At 33.9% G+C, this 19768-nt stretch overlaps 1 protein-coding gene across 1 annotated transcript; it reads left to right on the top strand.

Moving 5' to 3' along the window:
- The first annotated feature begins 122 nt into the window (after positions 1-122).
- LOC124355277 (ribonuclease kappa-B) lies at positions 123-12420 on the top strand. Its single transcript, XM_046806335.1, has 3 exons — positions 123-281; positions 4886-5011; positions 11888-12420. The coding sequence occupies exons 1-3, from the start codon at positions 213-215 to the stop codon at positions 11981-11983; spliced, it is 291 nt and encodes a 96-aa protein (XP_046662291.1). The 5' UTR covers positions 123-212; the 3' UTR covers positions 11984-12420.
- Positions 12421-19768: the final 7348 nt, after the last annotated feature.

The raw sequence follows: 19768 nt of genomic DNA, 5'->3' as shown, positions 1-19768 counted from the left end.
TATTGTTTTACTTAATATAATACAATATTTCAAGTTACAGACAAATTAGAAATATTTACATAACAACAACAGCTTGTTTGACTATCACAGCTGATAAGTCATACGATATTTTTTCGGTTACTCCCCATAGTCGTCAAAAATCACATGATCGCGTTCTCTTTAGACTTAGTGTTTTCTAAAATTTTGTCAATAGTTTTCTTCAAGGAATTAAAATGAAGATTTGCGGACCTAAACTGTCGCTGTGTGGACTAATTATCAGCGTATGGGGAATTATTCAGCTGGTAACATATATTTATTTTTAAAATTTCAATAGGCTAGTTCGTACAACAAGATACTGTTAATAATAGAGAGCATATTATAGGCTAGAAATTAATATTTGTACTCAAAAAAGTATTGTTACCTGAAAAGTAAGGATATCTCTTAATTAGTCAACTAACCAAAGTTTATTCAACTGTAGTTTTCTTACCACTAAACATAAAATCATGAGATCTAGCCTATACAGTTAAATGTGTAAGTATCAATGAGATTTGTAGTTTTCATATCATATCTGCTAACTTCTATCATAAATTTCAGCTACACACAGTGGATAATATTTATTTTTGATCTACAGGGATCTAAAACCACTTTTAACAATTTCTTAAAATAGTATATGTACTTTCATTTCCAGAAAGAATTTTTAGGCACTCATAAGCATATTATTGCACAATAATTATTAACATGTTTGAATTTAGGTTATAGCCTATCTCAATTAATCCATTGGTAATTGTTAAAATAACGGCCAGAGCGGCCAAATACGAGTTTTGCGTTATTAACTTATTGGAATCGTCCTACAGAACGAAACAATATAAGGTTTGACAGGGTGCAAATGAGAAATAACGAAGTTGTAAAATAAAAGATGGAACAATTGTTCATGCGCAGAGCAATATTTCCATGTTGTACAGCCACGTCGGGCGTCACGTAACCTTCTGTGACTGTGATTCAACCTCGTGATGATGTCGGAGGCGCCATCTTTGCAAACACAAATGAAAAATAATACTGAAATTAGCACAATTTTGACCCAAATGAGCAATGTTTTTCTTAATTTCAAGTTGCAAATTGATTAGTTTTTATCGGGTTGAGACGAGTGCCTCTGGCCATCAGCGCGGGCTGCGCATTGATGTCAACGAAAGAAAAACATTTCTCGAAATATTACCTATCGGTAAAATATCAAATTCTAGAGGGGCTGGTCAGAAATATAAATTGAATTTGTAATGCAAAGGCAATTATGTACAGTGTAAAAAACTTAATAAATCATGAAAACCCCTAATATAAATATATAAATAGACATTAGGTGTGTGTTCCAAAGAATGTGCAGAACGCCAAACTCCAATGACATATAGCGTTGTCTCGCTGGCTTCAAATGCAACAACATGGTCACCAAATCAAAATATGTCTCTATGTCTAAGCCCTTTCTTTCAAAAAAGGAACCTGTCTGGGCCGATTTTTTAAAATTACGACATTCAAAACTTTTTTACGAATTTTTCTGTCACAACGAAACATCAAAGTCTCCCAGTTTAAAAACGCGACCGCACGATGAACAAATTCACCCATTATTTATTAAAAATTCCATGTTCTATTAAAAAGGAAATAATCTCCTGTCGGTCAAAATGTAAACTCTTAACATACCCAAGAAAACACTCCAGCACACACAATTCACTACGATTCGTCGAACTAGTGGATGGTTGATCCATGATTGTCACGCACTCACTCGATCCAACCTACAGTACACGATATCTAGTGAAGCACTGACTTCTGTCCTGGGGCGCTCAGATAACAGATACGCTATCAGTCCCAGCCGCAGATAATATTTACAGATATCCAGACACAGTATACAAACAGGACATTAAAACATTAAAAACTTAACTATTTATGAATATACCCCCTAAAACCATGTTATTTATCATTTGCACTCCCTAAAACCATGTATATATTTTTGTTCAGGAGGATAAGCATAATATGTTGATAACGTCAAATTCACGATTTTCCAGGTCGGCCTTTAACGTTATAATTTCCAGTCCATTGGGTAATTATGCATTTAATGGCCGGAGTGGCCAAATTAGAGTTTTGTACTATTGGCCAATTGCTATCGTCCTACTGGACAAAACAATATAAGGTTTCAATGGGTGGAAATAACAATTATAATGAAATTATAAAACATTTAAAGTGGAACAACTTTTCTCGCGCAAAGGAATATTTCATTGTTCTACAGGCGTCACGTGGTTTTGTTATGCTCGTAAGTCATTCTCTAATTGGTAGCTGCTGACGTTCAGCCGTTACACCATCTTTGGATACTTAAAATAATGCTGAAATCAGGGGAGTTTGACTCAAATAAAAGACGTTTTTGTTGATTTAAACATCATAAGAATAAAAGTTCATATCAGCCTGAATAACGTGCCTTTGGCCATCAGCGTGGATTTCCGCCAATGGCGGCGTACAAGAAAAATATCCCTCAAGGTAGAACCTTTAAGTAAAAAATCAAACGCTACATGGCTTGATCACGATTGCCTCCTGCCATTAATGCTTTATAGAAAACTAAACTTAAAAAAAAAGTTTTGAAAAACAATATTGTAAATTCACCTAACCATAACTTCCTACTATCTTGCAAGAAAAATATTTCCACTCTTAATGATTGTACAATTTCATTATTTGTCATTTTCATAACCTTATAATGTTTTGTTCAGTATTACGATAGCAATAGGTTAATAATGCGAATATTGTTCAGGAATTTATACTCTCACTTAAAAACAAATGCTATAACCCATTACCAAGGAATAAAAATTTCCTAATATTTGAACTACTCGTGTAATCTGCAGTCAAACATGTAAATAACTGTCTAAACTACTTTACTGTATTAATGCGCTGCGATTGTGTAATAGACCTCATTATTATTGAAGATCGAGAACAATTTGATATGGTGTGAATTTATATTACAATATTACGTTAATATTTATTTCTAAAACACATTTTTAAAGTGTATCTTCAATTACTGCTTAGTATCAATAGAGTTAACGAGGTATTCTGAACTGAGCTCAAATATCTTACTACAGTAAGATGAGTTGGTAGATTTCACTAACATTGGCCTATGCTGGTGGAGCCATGGCTGTCCAGTTCAGCAGCACTATGGGCTCAGAGCTACAGAATGTGTTAACACATCTATAGCAGTCAAAGGGTTAATAGTCATAGTATTTTACATTCATTTAAAAATCCAAAATTAAAACAAAATCAATATAAGACAAATAAAAACAAAATACAAATATATTAAAACTTATTTACGATTTGCGTTTAGAAAGTAACTACCATTTCGTTCTACTGCAATCGTCAACTCGCGCCATTTTAGTTGTTTTACGTTGTGTTTTTCAGTTTTCTCTGAACGTTTAAAATGTTTAAGACAATTAGTGATCCCACCGATTGTGAGATCCGTTCTGCAATAAGATTTTTTAACGTAAGGAATGTGAAACCGGCTGAAATTTATCGTCAACTTCGAGATGTTTACGGGGAAGACATGATGAGTGAAGGAATAGTGAGAAAATGGATTAGAATGTTCAATGGCGGTCAAACAAATGTGCATGATGAGAATCGGAGCGGTCGGCCTTCTCTCGTCACCGATGATCTGGTAAGGGCAGTTGACGAAAAAATCAAGAGAACAGATTTTTCACTATGACAACACTATCTGATGATTTCCAACAAATTTCACGCACGTTTTTTACAAAATTGTTACGGACCACTTAGGTTATCACAAGCTTTGTTCCCGATGGATTCTAAACATGCTCACTGACGGTGATGAAAAACAAAATTATGACAGGTGATGAATTTTGGGTCCGTCATGTCATACCAAAATCCAACGACACACGCAATCCCTGAAGAAACAAAAATTCAAGATGACAATGGTTACATAAAAAAATCATGTGCACTGTCTTTTAGGATCGGAAAGGTGTTTTGATTGATTTCCTCCCAAGAGATGAAACTATTAATGCGGCAAGGTATTGCGAAACCTTAAGAAAACGAAGGTGGGCAATTCAAAACAAACAGAGAGGAATGCTCAGTAACGTGTTACTCCATGACAATGCTCGGCCCCATACCTGACACTCAAACATTGGTTCGAGAATTTCGTTGGGAGCAGTTTGATTACCCGCCCTACAGCCCGGACTTGGCACCGACTGACTACCTCTTGTTCCTGCACATGAAGTGCCAGCTAGGTGGCCAACGCTTTGAAACCGACGATGAAATGAAAACTGCCGTGGAGTTGTTTCTACAATCGTTGGGGGGAACCTTCTACAAAGAGGGTATAGACAAACTATCACCCGTTACAATAAGTGTTTGTATATCGGTGAAAACTATGTCGAAAAATAGTTTAAGGTTTGGGCTTTCTTTTAGAAATAAAATTCTGTTGAAAAAATTGTTGTACTTGTTTTTTTTTAAAGGGTACTTTCTGAACACGCCTCGTATACATCTTGGCAGTTAAGTGTGCAAAAGTATCTTCGTTAGACATTTTCACTAAGTTCAAATTTTTACTTTTAAAATTAAAGTTAACAAATTAAAATTGAAAGACATGTTGCTCAACACACTTCCAAACATTACAAGTTGTGGGCTAAAACATTACCATTACAGATTAAACCATTTATTTGTTTGAAAACAACCAGACAATAAAGAGAATTAAACTCAAGAAAATGTTAATTAGAAGTAACTCAATGCTACCACTGCCAGTTTCCTGCATTCCTCAATTTTTGTTTTAGAGGTTTTACACCCCTGAAGTCCTTTTCTACTTTTGTTGAATGTAACTATGACAAATGCTCGTAATACTTTCACATCCAGTGTCAATAACAAACTATTTATAACTCTGTTACAGGTTTTCATGGGTATCTTCTACCATGTGAAGAGTGTGGCGTTAGCAGAAGATCTCCCTGGTATCCATGAAAAGACATTCAACACCATCGACGAATTTTACTCGGAAGCAGACAAGGGCTACAGTCTGGTTAGTTAAATTATGTACTTCATCTTTTAAGACAGGCTGTGTTTTTTTCTTAATTTTGTCTATCTGGGTCTGTTCAAACAGATAAAAAGATTGAGATTGTACAATAGGCCTTAGAGTTAAACAAATTATGTATAAACCCAAGATTGAATTAAATCTACATTATCTCAAGCTCTGATGCAATGTTCTGACTGTGGTCAACAGCTTTCTTAAAGGAATAATAGTTTAGTTTGAAACTAAAAAGATAAATTTAATTAATGGAATCTTTTTAAAACTCAGACAATAAAATGATTAAATACTTTAACCCCATGCACTTGAAGGCAGTATTTATAGTTTGTCCTTGGAGCTCGTATGGCCAGCTTTTTGTAGGAAGCACAGATTAATTTAGCTGCAATGTTATCTCAGGTCATATGTCCAGTTGTACTGGCCAATATATAATACGTCCATAGCTCGCAAGGCCAGCACCACTGGCCATTGAACATAGCAGCTATTTTCTAATATTCTCTTTGTTTTATAATGAATGGTGAGTGCTGAAACCTATCAAGCAACTTTATTTTTAAGTAATTTTTAAGTAAAGCAGTAAATTTTAAATTAGCCTATAATTCTTCTCTAAACATTGACTGTGTAAATAAGACAAATGACGCGTAGTGGACCTATACAGTGAAGTGATAGAAGGGATAGAAACCTAGAAAATTTTACTAAAAGACGTGTGCTAACTATTCTTGACTACACATAGGTATGTAAGACTGGGAAATGTAAAATAGTTCTGAGTATAACATATCTGTAAAAGTCTTTTTTATAGCATTTTATTACATATCTTTGTAAACACTATTCTTATAAGAGTTAAATTTCCCAAATTTATGTTTATCTTTGTATTAGAAATATTCATTAAAAATAAAGTTTAAATTATTTGTAATTTCTTCTTTATACATTCTAAATTACTATGTAAATAACGCAGAGGAAATTGAAAAATAATTTTGATCTGGGGAGGCAAACAACAAATATGGCTGCTGAGCTGTCAATGAAAGTAAGTATGGCCATCTCTACTGGCCATACAAGGACAAACTACAGCAAAATTAACGCAAGCTGTCTGCAACCTTGGTGTGGCTAGTGCGACTGGCCTTTTGAGCGCAAAGAGTTCAAAGGTTTTTTTTTTTATTAAAAATAAAAATATTCAGTTATGTGGGTCTGATGATGTGCTCCATTGAGTACGAAAGGGCTTCACAGAAATAAAAAAGTATATGTTATTTGAGTGTTTGTTTTAAATTAATAACTAATTCCAATAAGAACAGAGCTTCTAGAATGTATAAAAAAGGAGTGGTTTAAGAATACTCAAACTAGACTTTTTCATTGGTTTTAAAAATTTCTAAATCTTCTAGAATAGAAAACTAATAGTTTTATACAGGGTGAATATAAAGTCGGGACCCCCCCCTCTATTTTTTTTCTATAGGTAATATAAGGAGATATCCTTTGGGTAGTGGTGCAATATGGAAAGGAAATTTCATTTATGATATTGAAAATTTGTTTGTCCTCCAAAAATTGCGAAATTTTGGGGGCAACCCAAAAATTTCAAATTGTAAAACCCCTATCAAGTGACCCCTCATTTTAAAGAGCATGAAAAAAACTTAAATAGTGGTGAAAACTAGAGATCGCTATCTCTTTCCTAGTCAGAAATAATAGCCAGTATTACCAAAACAATTTTAATAACTCACCACGTCACGAAGTCAAAATCAGATGTTCAAACTGAAAGCCCTCCTACTATTTGGCAGTGAGACAAGTGTAGGGTGAACGCTTCTCTGACGTTTTGGAAAGTTTGAGGTGGGTATTTGATTGCAAGAATTAATAATCCTGTTTCTTAAATCTTCAAGGTTTGCTACCGGTGTTTTGTAAATTATGGATTTTATGTGACCCCATAGAAAAAAGTCCATGGGTGTAAGGTCCGGAGACCATGCAGGCCCATTCTATTACACCACGCCTACCAATCCACTGACCACGTAGCTGAGTTTCCCAGGAAATGTCGTACAGCATGATGATAATGTGATGGGGCCACCATCTTGCTAGAAATGAATGATTTCTTCCTCAAATTCATTTTTTATCTCCCTAATAACAGTATTTATTGCAGGAAAAATTGATTCTTGTAACATTTCCAAATACAGTTGACCATTGAGATTTCCATTAATAAAAAATGGTCCTATAATGTGATTCCCAAAAATCCCGGCCCAAACATTAACTTTTTTTGGGTACTGGGGTGCGAGATTCACGGAAAACATGGGGATTTTCTGTGTCCCAGTACCTGCAGTTGTGTTTGTTCACATCTCCATTGACGAAAAAAACTGCATTCATCACTAAACACAAACGTTTCGAACAAACAATGGGATGAGCAGAAATTAATGCTGCCATTTCCTTCACAAAATTGTAGACGACGGTCTGGATCGTCTTCGTTTTAACTCATGGATAAGCTTAATTTTATAGGCGTGAAATTTATTTATTTTTTTTTCAGTAACTTTACCACAGACATTTTGGAAACATCACAAAGATTTGCTACTGATCTGGTGGACTGCTGCGGATCTTCAACAAATTGTGCAACAATTTCAAAACTCTTTGTCACCGCCTAAAGGAGGCGACCTGAGCGTGGGGGCATCTTTGATGGAACCAAATTCTCTGAACTTATTTACTAAAGTTCTAAAAAAAAAATTAAACCGCCTTTCTGCCTCATAATTTTTATTCGAAGCCCCGAAAGTAAATATCATTTCTACTTTATCTTCGTGACTACATGCCATTTTTACTGGTAATCAGTATTAATTAGATAATATTATTTAAAACTTACAATGCGAAAGTGTATCTAAATAAATTATTGTAATAACACTAAAACACATAAAAAAACTTCTCAAAATACTTCACGGAACAGTAACCACACACAATACCACTGGATAATAATGATCTACTAAGATAATAACTACTCACTACCTTGGCTTGACAAGGTTTCCAAGTGACATTTTTTATGAAAATTGAGTTCATTTTGCAATTATTCTAATTAAAATGCCCTCTATTTAATGCACTAACTCTCATTGTCGTATGTTTAATAATAATAAAGATACGAAAGTAGCAAAGTTCCTACTGCATGATCAGCTGTTGGTGTCAGCTCTACTGTCTATTATAAATAATAATGCATCAGCTGACTCATACTGCTTACCTGTTCTCACAAGATTGAAAACAAGGAATGGAATAGTTTGTACTAACTGTACTTCGAACCGGGAAAACCCAGTCACTCATTGACAATAAACTCCTTATCAGTTTACTTTCTAATATTGGATTCATCATCCATTGCATGCCTCTCACTCATTGAGAACACAAACAACCAATAAACCTGTTTCCACGCAGACGGAAACTGTACCCAAACAAAATAAATTTAGGTGTAAAGACTTAATTACAATTTTTATTGGCTATGTTGTTGGAAAAGAGATAGCGATTTCTGGTTTTCACCACTATTTAAGTTTTTTCATTCTCTTTAAAATGAGGGGGTTTTTTGATAGGGGTTTACATTTAAAATTTTTGGGTTGCCCCCAAAATTTCGCATTTTTGGGGGACAAAAAAAATTTTTTAATATCATAAAATGAAAGTTCCTTTCCATATTGCACCACTACCCAAAGGATATCTCCTTATATTACCTATAGAAAAAAATAGAGGGGGGTCCTGACTTTATATTCACCCTGTATATTTATGTATTTGTTTTTTACGTTAACTAAATAACTTTTAATCCTAATAATATTATACATGCAAAAGTGTCTTTGTTTGTTGTTTTGTTTTTTACACGTAAACTACTCAACCAATTGTACTGAAATTTGACATGGACATTCTTTACAGTTATTGGGATAAAAATAAGGCCTATTCTTATTTCGAAAATACCTTAGGGCTACGGCCCACTGGTCTTTAAATTAGCAAAAATTCACATTTTGGTCTCTAAAGTTGTGTATATTAATTGAATGAATCTGTCAAACACAATCAACTGGTCTGTGTAAACATTGTTTATTATTTATTTAAAATGTTTACATTTATAGTGAGTAAACTGTCAAAAGAGTAACCATAGTTATCACACCGGTTTAGATTTCAGCGATTTTCACCTTCTTAGATTCAGGTGACTAATCTATCTTATAAGATGACTCCCTTTGAAGCAGTCCGATAAGAACTATGCTAGATGAAATTTCGCTGGACTGTTAAAGATTTTTACTATAAATTCAAAGACTGATATAAAATCCATCTTAGTTCCCTTTTTGACAGAAGTAGACTTCTCTGATCTTTGATAATATATATATTATATATATATCTTTATATATATATATATATATATTCATATTGGGGAAACAAAAATCAACTATGAAACAAAACATACGAAGAACAAACTAAATACAAAACATATAATGTTTTTAAATGTATTTCTTGACAAAAAGGCAAACTCAACAATAGCCATAGGATATAATGTTCACTCGAATGTATTCTCTTGATACGAATTGATTGTAAAAGGCAAACCGCTAGTTATAACAATAGCGCAATAGTGAGAATAAGGTTCACAATGTTTTGTAACTTTAACTCATGAAATGAGTTGAGCGATCAATGGTTAAGGCCTAACGTTTTAGCGAAATGCCTAGTGAGGAAATTAAAGTTCTAATATTCTCAATGTTTGAAGCTTTAAATCATGAAAAAAGAGCTGTAGTGACTGATGGTTATAGACCATTGCGCACATGCCTAGTGAGGAAATTAAAAACTCCATTATTCTCAATGTTTGTAACTTTAACTCATGTAAAATTGAGCTGTATCGATCAATGGTTAAGGACCTAACGTTTTAGCACAATGCCTAGTGAGGAAATTAAGTTCTAATTTCTAATATTCTCAATGTTTGAAGCTTTAAATCATGTAAAAAGAGCTGTAGTGACTGATGGTTAAGACCCAACGTTTGCAGCACACTGCCTAGTGAGGAAATTAAAGTTATATTATTCTCAATGTTTGTAACTTTAACTCATGTAAATTGAGCTGTATCGATCAATGGTTAAGACCTAACGTTTTAGCACAATGCCTAGTGAGGAAATTAAAGTTCTAATATTCTCAATGTTTGAAGCTTTAAATCATGTAAAATGAGCTGTAGTGACTGATGGTTAAGACCCAACGTTGCAGCACACTGCCTAGTGAGGAAATTAAAGTTATATTATTCTCAATGTTTGTAACTTTAACTCATGTAAATTGAGCTGTATCGATCAATGGTTAAGACCTAACGTTTCCACACAATGCCTAGAGAGGAAATTAAAGTTCTAATATTCTCAATGTTTGAAGCTTTTAACTCATGTAAAAAGTCGTATTTTACTCATTCTTAAAAAACTATTACAGAACTCAATCTATACTTATAATCCGGTGATCATGCTGGCTGCTCTTGAATTATATAACTGTGACCTTCCTTTTTCTTTTTAATTTATTTACATGAATCTCACAACCTTTATAAGTGATCATATCTGGTTAGTATATTTTGGAACACATTCTCATAATCAAGCTTTTAAAATTGTATTAGACTATCAGGTATGCCTACTCTAGCAGCAGTTAGCAATACACTTCAAACTTTTCTGCATTTTAATTTTATTTATAATAGAGAACTAACACAATTTATTTAACATTCTATTGGATAGGATTTTTTGATCAGGACATTTGATGTTATTGATAGCATAGGTTCGATTTTGCTTTATTGGTGTGTACACCTTTTATCAGTACTTTCCATGTGTTTATACAAAAGAACAAACTTGTAGCATCATGTAAATCATAAAAAACAAAAAAGAAGAGACTTAAACAATTACAAAGCTAGGCTATGAAAACTGACTAACATAGAGAGCTATAAAGGTGGTGGTAGAGTAGAGGGGCGATGTTGTAGTTGATAGTTGTGATTGTCCAGCAATCGCTCAGTACATTGATAAAAGTTATATTTTGTTCTCATTATCTTTGTGATTGAGAAACATTTATGTTATGTCTACAATATATTGTATGTGGATGACACACAGCATTGTATCCAAATTATTTCTTATCATTTTTATTCCAATAGTTGAAGTGGACAATAGGTTTCACGATATCACAAGATTACATTTTATGCAATCTATTAAAATATATATACCAATATTTTATGCAAGATTATGCATTTGTATTGTTTTTGATCCAAGTGATTTTGAATGTTATCAGTCACTAAAATAGTTTATTAAGTTTTTAAATTTCTCTAAAAAATATTTTCTGGAAATAATTTTCAACTTGATTTAAGTATATGAAAGTTCATAAAAACCATACTATATTTACACCCTGTATGAGGGTTTTAATATTTTATAAAGAATTTTTAATTGTTTTTATCTTAATGTCAATGCTTGCTCTTACATCATACACATGTATGAATGAATATATTTAAAAATCCTTTATAAATATGGGGGAGGGCCCAAAGCAAGTTGTATCTGCAGAAAACTATAATTTGAATTTATATGATCACAATAAGTACCGTTTTGTGTACGAGGAAGAAAATGAGAAAGGCAATTAACAGAATACACTTCATCCATCTTGTAAAGAAATTTTTAAAGTCCAATAACTACAGAAAATAAAACTACACTATCCCTTTCTCAAAGGGATTGAACATTTTTACAAACATAATTATTAATGAAGTTTTTTATTTTGAATTAAATATTATATGTGTGAATGTTTTTAAATTTTCAAATTTTCACTGGTAAATAAATTTTATGTAAATTATTTAGAGTTGCTACTTTAGACTATAGGTAAAGTTGGCCAAAACTGACTATTATATTATTTCAAATCATTGACTGTCTGATAATCTTTGACACTAAGACTGACTCTGTTTGTTGTCAGAATGCCATGAACTGCTGGATCGCGGCGTGTCTCTACCTCTTCACCCTCATCGTCTCCGGGCACCAGTTCTACATGAACAGTCGCTCATCCCTGTAAATGTGGAACTCAAAGAGAAACTATTTGTTTATAACTGAAATACTTGTTTATTATAGATCCCCCTTGGTTACGGTTTTCATATAATAGAAGCTAGTGTTGAATTATTCCCTGTTGTAAATTGTTGTGTATAGTTGTAAAGATTTTAAACTGTAGCGGGGTTCATTTTAAAAGCACAATTATTCGACAATGAAAATTTTAAATAGCCAGTGAGACAAAACCGCATTTGTGTAACTTCTGTTGGGTAATGAAATTACGCCTCTCAGTATTATTCTATCATTTTCTTTGCTACCCTTTCTTCTTCTTTATTGTTTATTATATTTTTTTTTTTTTTGTATTTGTGATGAATATTGTATCAACAATCCCGTGATTATGTAAGTTATTAAGTTATAAGTGTTTTTGTGTAACATTCCTTGAGTCATTAAAGCAATATAGAATAACATGTGTCTCTTATTCTTATACTTGATAACTCGATTCTTAGCGGTATCAACAATTCTTGCTCCAACAAGGTTTTTTTTTTAACTCCATTCCAATATTTTCAGAGTATTTCATTAGAAAATAATGAATAAAATTAACAAAATTGCCTATAGTGCTTGGATAGTGACGATTTCACAATACCATAACTGTTGATTTGTAGAAGATGAATATTGAATGTAATGAATCTTCAAATAAGTCTATTCACAGACTAGAGGTAATTTATGTACTACTGATCACCAAAACATATTTTTTTTGTACTTTATGCACGAAATATAAATGAAATAATAATCGTATGTTTTAAATAATCATAGTTAATTTTTACCATAAGGCATCGCCGTGAGTCTGCTGCTTGTAATCGTGTACAACAGCTGATCAGCAATATTACTGAACACTAAAATGTGTTCTTGTCCTTTCTGTAAGAAAAAACATAAATACATAATTAAATTACCAACGTTTTATAAATAATATTTTGGCTACAGTTCATTATTATTTTTTTAATTGTCAACTGTTTGTTGGATTAAATAAACAGGTAATTGTATAATCCCTAAACGTAAAAAACTTAGTTTTGGAACCAATAGCTCATAGAAGCAAAAGTTGCACAAAGTGCACAAACATTTTTTCAGAGCTTTACAGTCACCTGTACCTGTACCTTTATCTTCACAGCTAGTTCCTTCTAGACTGCAATTTTGATAGTAATTTCTCCTTGTTTAAAGTTGGAAGAATACTCCCTGTATGGAAGAGTAGTAGGATTTCTTAAACATATTTACTGTTACATGTTACAAAAACTTGTTGTTAGAGGTATGCCAGGCCACTCCGGGACCGGAATGTTTCTGGCTCGGAACTAGTTCCACAAGACAGTTCCAGCTCCGTTCTGACAGACTATTGTCTACATATTCCTGGCTGATTCTGTTCCCAAATAATATAGTACATGCTACGTTCCGGAATGTATGTATGTGTTATATTTGAGATACAAGATACTCCACTACATAGATATCTTAATAATATTTATATATTTTAAACACAACATCTCCCTGCTTAACTGGTTTTCGTCCATTATAGACATATATATCTTAATATACAATACCATAACAGGAAGTAAAATTTTCTTAAACAAACATTTTTCAACACAAGTAATAAAATATTAGAAGCTAAATATTGAGAAGGTAAACTTAAAATATTAAAATAAATTGTTATGTTTATATGTTATTTTCATTACTTTAATACAAACAGTAAAGGATTAATAACTACTGTTAATCCCAAATTATAGTCCTTCTAAAATCCCTCTAAATAATCCAGTAGATTAACATGTTGTAACTTACAATTTCCTGTAAACTAGATCGGAACTGAAACACTTAAGCGGCCTAGTCGGTCCACTAAACAGAGTCACAACGCCCAGAACTTCTTGGTACGTTTAGTAAACTATTCCAATTGAACACAGAGTTCCGAAGAAGTGAACTGTTCTAAATTTGTTCCAGTTCCGGAATGTTCCGATGGAACTAGTTCCAGTTCACTTGGCACATCTCTAGTATTCTATTTTGTAATATATAACAATGGCAAGTATCTGAAATCCTAGTAATTTCTCACTTTCTATAAAACCTTCCAGTTGAACCCACAGTGGGCACAGCAAAAACCAAAGTGTCACTTAAATCTGGGCAACCTTGTGGATTTTCAGGAGCGGCCATCACTAACCACAAATGTCGAGATTCTGGGGTGCAAGAGTAGTTCAATAGTCTGCGGGAGATAACTTTTGGATTTGGTGGGATTCCCTTAGTATCAAAGATTCTTGCTAGCCTAGACATAAGGGTGTCCCAGTCCTGCCTGCTTTGACTGGAGGGGTTCACAGCTGGCTTCTCTTTCTTCCAAGGAGACATGACTGAGATTAATGCCTTAAATTCTTCCTCATGGATCTCGACAGGAGGCAGCTCCTACCCCCAACCTTCCCCATCCAGAATATCCTGTCACTCCGGAAGCAGCACAAAGGTCCTTTTAGGACTAGGTTCTTCTTGCCCTAAGAGAACAATATAAAAATTAATGAGCCTGGTATAATAGATATAGGCCTAAGATGAGTTACTCTAGAAAGGACATTTATTTGGTTTTCAGCAGACTAGTACATACTCATCCTCAAATCATAGCAATTAACAGTTGTATTCAATACTACCATCCCTATCAAAAGCCCTTGAAATTACTTCCTCGTGGACAATTTTATATATCTTCTGTCATCTTGCGAGTGCGGTCTAAAAAAGAATCAATATCGGCAGGGATAACTAACATAAAAGTTTAAGCTGTGTCAAAACATATACAATTAAAACCTTTTTTATATTTTGGACTTACTGTGCAGTGCATTTTAACATCTGTTGACTGAAGATGTCTCCTCAGCAAGGCTGAAATATTTCAAAAATTTAATTATGTGTAGCAATGTTTTAACAAGGTTTGAACCAGAAAAATGTAACACACGACTTTTAAAACCTGAAGGAATTTTAGAGTAGATATATGGGTTGTTTGTTTGTTGCTGGTGCCAGTTTTTATAATATTCTGTGTGATTCAGGAAAAAGTCATACACTTTCCTGTTCAATCAATCATTTGGAAGAAGTAGGTGGCTTCCTGTCGAGACCTTCCATAATAGTCCGGTCAATTTAGCCAAAAAATAGGGGTAACTTTGCATTAATTCCCAGAAAGCTGAAAATTTGCATAGATGTTAGGGACACCATTGTTATGAAATTGTGAAAAGTCCCCCATCGATCCCATGTCTGCAAAATTTTTTATTCAAGGTCAAATTTTCACAAAAATAGGTTTTTTGAACTTTTCAGCGAAACTGTTAGGTTTATGAAAACATATGTCAAACAAAAATTGTAGATCATCCCAATTATCTACAAAAAATGCTCCTTATACTTTTTTTCATAACACTAACCATTTTTGAGAAAAAACAATTACAAACTTTCTTACACTGTATTGTCCATAATAAAGAACGACCAAGCTGCCTATGATACCATTGGGCGTGTAATATAAGTAAAACTATAAGTCTGCGTGACTAATACATTCATAATTGACTGATAATTCTGAATATGATATTTAAAAAAAACGGATTACCTAATTTTAAGGGACCATGTGCCCTTTGAACAACATCTGCCTGCCATTCCATTGTTCGAGTGCCCGTTCCGTCTAGACCTGCTTTCTGAGGTCGCACCTAAATCACCGTTAGTTCTCTAAAAATTTCTTCGTAGTGAAAAAAATGTAGTTATTTCAAATATTCTCCGCTAAAGTTTGTGCTGTATTCACTTTTTGTTGAAAATATGTCGCAATAGTGTTTTATTTGCACTAAACTTTTATCTTCAAGTGAATGTGTTATTGTTGATCGCGGTATGAAGACGTTACTTAACGGGAGTATTTAAGGGAGGAATCAATTTAATGATTACTTGAAGAATGTAAATTCAGTGACAAATCATGTGCAGTGTCACAAACAATACAATAGAAAGAGTACAATTGCAGCAGCAAAACAGCAACATGAAGAGGAATAAGCTAGTACCTCTCAAAAAGTCCTCCTCGTACTAGAGCACATGTAAGTGAGTCATATTTTTCTTTTAAAAATTGTTGTTTATTTTTGCGCCGACAAGTTGAGTGAGGAATACAAAAAGAAATAAGCACAGAAACCTCGTCATAAAATTTGTAACGTTATAATTCATTCATTTAAAGACTCAGTTATGAAAGCAGCTCAGTGTCGTTCTGATGACACCGCAAAAACTATTGTTGCTCGCATCGGGTTTGAACACGATTTAGTTGCTGCTGAAGCTAAAGTACCATAATGATTGCTTTGTAATCATTTTTTAAGCCGACCACTGGAGGCTAAGTCGGCCGTCCTCAAGATGAAGCATTGTATCTCACCATGGGGGAAATATTTTCATATATTGAAAGAGGTGATGACTGCCAGTTTACGTTAGAAGAATTAGAAAATATATGTAAAAACGTAAGTGCTGATAATAGAAAAATTAAATTACGATTGAAGTTAAATTATGGTAATAGAGTCATTATTACTCAGAAATTAAGACAATTAACATTGTATGTTTTTCTTGTTAATTATCATGATATTATCAATCAAGCTTGGAGTGAAAAAACATAAAGGCAAAAGAAGAGCAATTGAAGGTCCTATCAACTGCGCCAGTAATTATTCGGGAAGATAATCAATCGGTTCAATCATATACAGTTTTTACATGCGATTTTTATGACTGTCTGTGATACAACATCAGTAATGTTTCGAAGGGGTAAAACAACAATTTTTTTAATTGTTTGAAAAAGAAACTTTTATTACATGTGTAGCCTACAACAAGCTTTCAAAGATATCAACTCTTCACCAGAAACTCGCTTTCTTCTGTATTTATATGGAGCTCCAAAATTTACTTCCATAGACAAATACGTTACTTATCTTTTGCAAAACAAACACGTAATAAAAACGTGTGCAATTAGCCATCCTTCCTCCAACCGCGGCTTCCGCTCACCAACAGTTTTATCATGTATATTACTAGGTTCAGCTGTGTGGCTTGGTAATCAACTAGACCCAGAACAATGGGGTTGGAAGCATATCCCACACGCTTCTTCCACCTGAACCAGAAAACCTCCTTAATTCTGTTTTTTGGAACTGCAAAAAGAGGTGTAACTTAAGATGCGGCCGCAAAAAAAGTAATCTTATTTTGTTCACTAGCGTGCACTACTTGTCAAGGCCAATCATGTTCAAATGTTGAATCTCCAGCAGAAGAAGGATTTTACATGAAATGACGAAACAACTGATATATTGCTGTTAGTAAAATTTATGTCTACTCAAGAAGATGAGGAAGAAGAAGAAAATAGAGAGAGAAAAGAAGATGAAGGGGAAGAAGAGCAAATACCTAATGACGATGAAGACGAATAAAATATGTTACAATGAAATATAACGGGACTTGTCACTCGAGCTGTACCTGATCGACAACGACCACACTGACAAGAGTGCAACGACTAAAAAGAAGAATAACCAAACATTCATTAAATTTTTACTGGAATAGACTGTGAAATAGGCCTACTGGGGAAAACCACATTAAAAAAAATCGCGCTAGGTAACACTAACTCATAGGTGACGTGGAAACGTGTTCATATTATAGACAATACAGTGTATGAAAGTTTTGTAATTATTTTTTCTCAAAAATGGTTTAGTGTTTATGAAAAAAAAAGTATAAGGAGCGTTTTGGTAGATAATTAGATGATCTACAATTTTTGTTTGACATATTTTTTTATAAACCTAACCGTTTCGCTGATAAGTTCAAAAAAACCTATTTTTATGAAATTTGACCTTGAATAAAAAATCTTGCAGACATGGGATCGATGGGGACTTTTCTCAATTTCATACCAATGGTGTCCCTAACATATATGCAAATTTTAAGCTTTCTGGGAATTTTTTGCAAGGGTCAATGTCTAAATTGACCGACTATAAGTCACTAAATTCTGGTATCGAGTATGAATTTTTCTGAGCATGTCATTTCATTTCTATCAATCCCCACCTGGAGCACGAATACGAGTGTGTTCTTCCTCAAGCTTACTTTAATATTAAAAACTAGTTTTCTTTCAGGATCTTGTGTTTCTTTAATTCAATTAGCTTTTCTCTTCAGTAGTATTAGACCGTCTTCTAGTTCCAATAGATATTGTTTCCTGTAATGTTTGAAGTTATTATTTAAAGGTGCATTTCTCATTCAGCAGTGCATTACCAAGTTCTGCTGTGAATGTAAGTCTTATAGGCTAAATTATCTTCTACTGTCAGTGTAAAACAAAGCCTTGAAAAATCTGCAGCCATTGCGCTACTCTCTGTATAACATTTTATACAATAACATTTACATTTCCAAGTGCTCAATATCCATTGTAAAAATGTAATGTAAACAAAGAACCCATTTCCTTTTTGAGCTACTAAAGAATAAAAATGGTTTCTGGCTAGATTGTCTGGATTCCTGCCCTTAATAAAAAATGTGTATATTTGGTAAAATGTTTGAAGATTGCTTCTGTCACCACCTTCACTGTGTCATTGTCACTGTAGTTGCTATAGTGTATCCTATCAATTTATTATAGTGTATTTGGTGGAGACTATAACTTAAATTACATATTAATTGGTTAATTTAAAAGCAAACAATGAATAACCTATCGATAGTTTCAACCCGAAGTTAATAAACTTTGTAAATTATTTCAGTATCTATAGTTGAATTAAAGACAGAAGGGTATTGGGACTAGCTCGACCGAAGACAGCCGAAACTGCCTCACGAAGGCTCGCCCTACCCGCTCCACCAATCACAGCCGAAGCACTTTCCTTTTCGACGGAGGCAGTGTTGTCACTGTTGTACATCTGTGTGTTTGTACACAGGCTGTTGTAACTGTCATCCGGTAGGTATCAGCTGGGTGATGCGCAGTAGCAAACCGTGCTTCATTACGTCATTGGTTGTTGGTTATGTATGTTGTTTCGTGTGGTGTTATTGCGCTTCTGTGTGTTCGTGGCCAAGTGTTTAAACAGTCTTTTTCAACACTAAACCTTATTTGAAAGACAAGTGTACGCACGTACTTTCTAGTGTTACATTTTTGTGACAGACATTATTTAATTACTGTTAATTCCGTACCATGTCTCAGTGCACTGAAACAGTGATAAAAAACGCGGTAAGGCCCCGCACTCGCGTGATAAGTGTGCCTTACACCAAGGTTGGAGAAAAAGGCGTTTCCATTGCGACGGCCAATCCCGGGAGTTGGTTTGTTGAGTGAGAGACTACTTCCAGCGAGAGAAAATTAACAAAGGGACCGATACTTCCAGTAGAAACAGTTATCGAAAGAACTGCTGCGGCTTTGGAGAAGCAGATCTTTTTCGTGGAAGCAAATCATCTGTTGCCATTATATTGAAGAGAGTGGTTTCAAACACAAGAAATTTGGCAGCCGTTAAAATATTAATGGAAAGAGGAGACATCATTGCTTGGAGGTGCAGATTTCTTAGAGAAATAAAAGATTTAAATTTTTGAGGAAATAGTTTTTGGCTTGATGAAACTTGGGTGATTCTGGGCACTGTAAAAAAAATTGGACGGACTGATGATTCTGCTGAAGGTACGTTTCCTGTTCCCGTTGGAAAAGGGGGGAGGATAATTCTTTTGCATGCTGGCAGCTCTGCTGGATTTATTCCTAACTGTGCATTACTTTTTACTCAATGAAAACCAACGAGTATCATGAAGAGATGAACCACAAAGTATTTTCAAAATGCTTTACTGCCAAACCTAATGAGGCCCTCGCTCATTGTAATGGACAATGCAAAGTACCATTCAAAAG

Source organism: Homalodisca vitripennis, chromosome 2, assembly GCF_021130785.1.
Source record: "Homalodisca vitripennis isolate AUS2020 chromosome 2, UT_GWSS_2.1, whole genome shotgun sequence".
In the NCBI taxonomy this organism is placed as follows: domain Eukaryota; kingdom Metazoa; phylum Arthropoda; class Insecta; order Hemiptera; family Cicadellidae; genus Homalodisca; species Homalodisca vitripennis.
Note: the sequence above shows the minus strand (reverse complement) of the source record. Positions and strands in the feature narration are given on the sequence as shown.

Bases quoted from the DNA above. Each gene is read 5' to 3' on its own strand.
- LOC124355277 (XM_046806335.1), top strand. From the start codon at position 213: ATGAAGATTTGCGGACCTAAACTGTCGCTGTGTGGACTAATTATCAGC. The intron at 282-4,885 runs GTAACATATATT...ACTCTGTTACAG, and splicing joins TATGGGGAATTATTCAGCTG to GTTTTCATGGGTATCTTCTA. The intron at 5,012-11,887 runs GTTAGTTAAATT...GTTTGTTGTCAG, and splicing joins CAGACAAGGGCTACAGTCTG to AATGCCATGAACTGCTGGAT.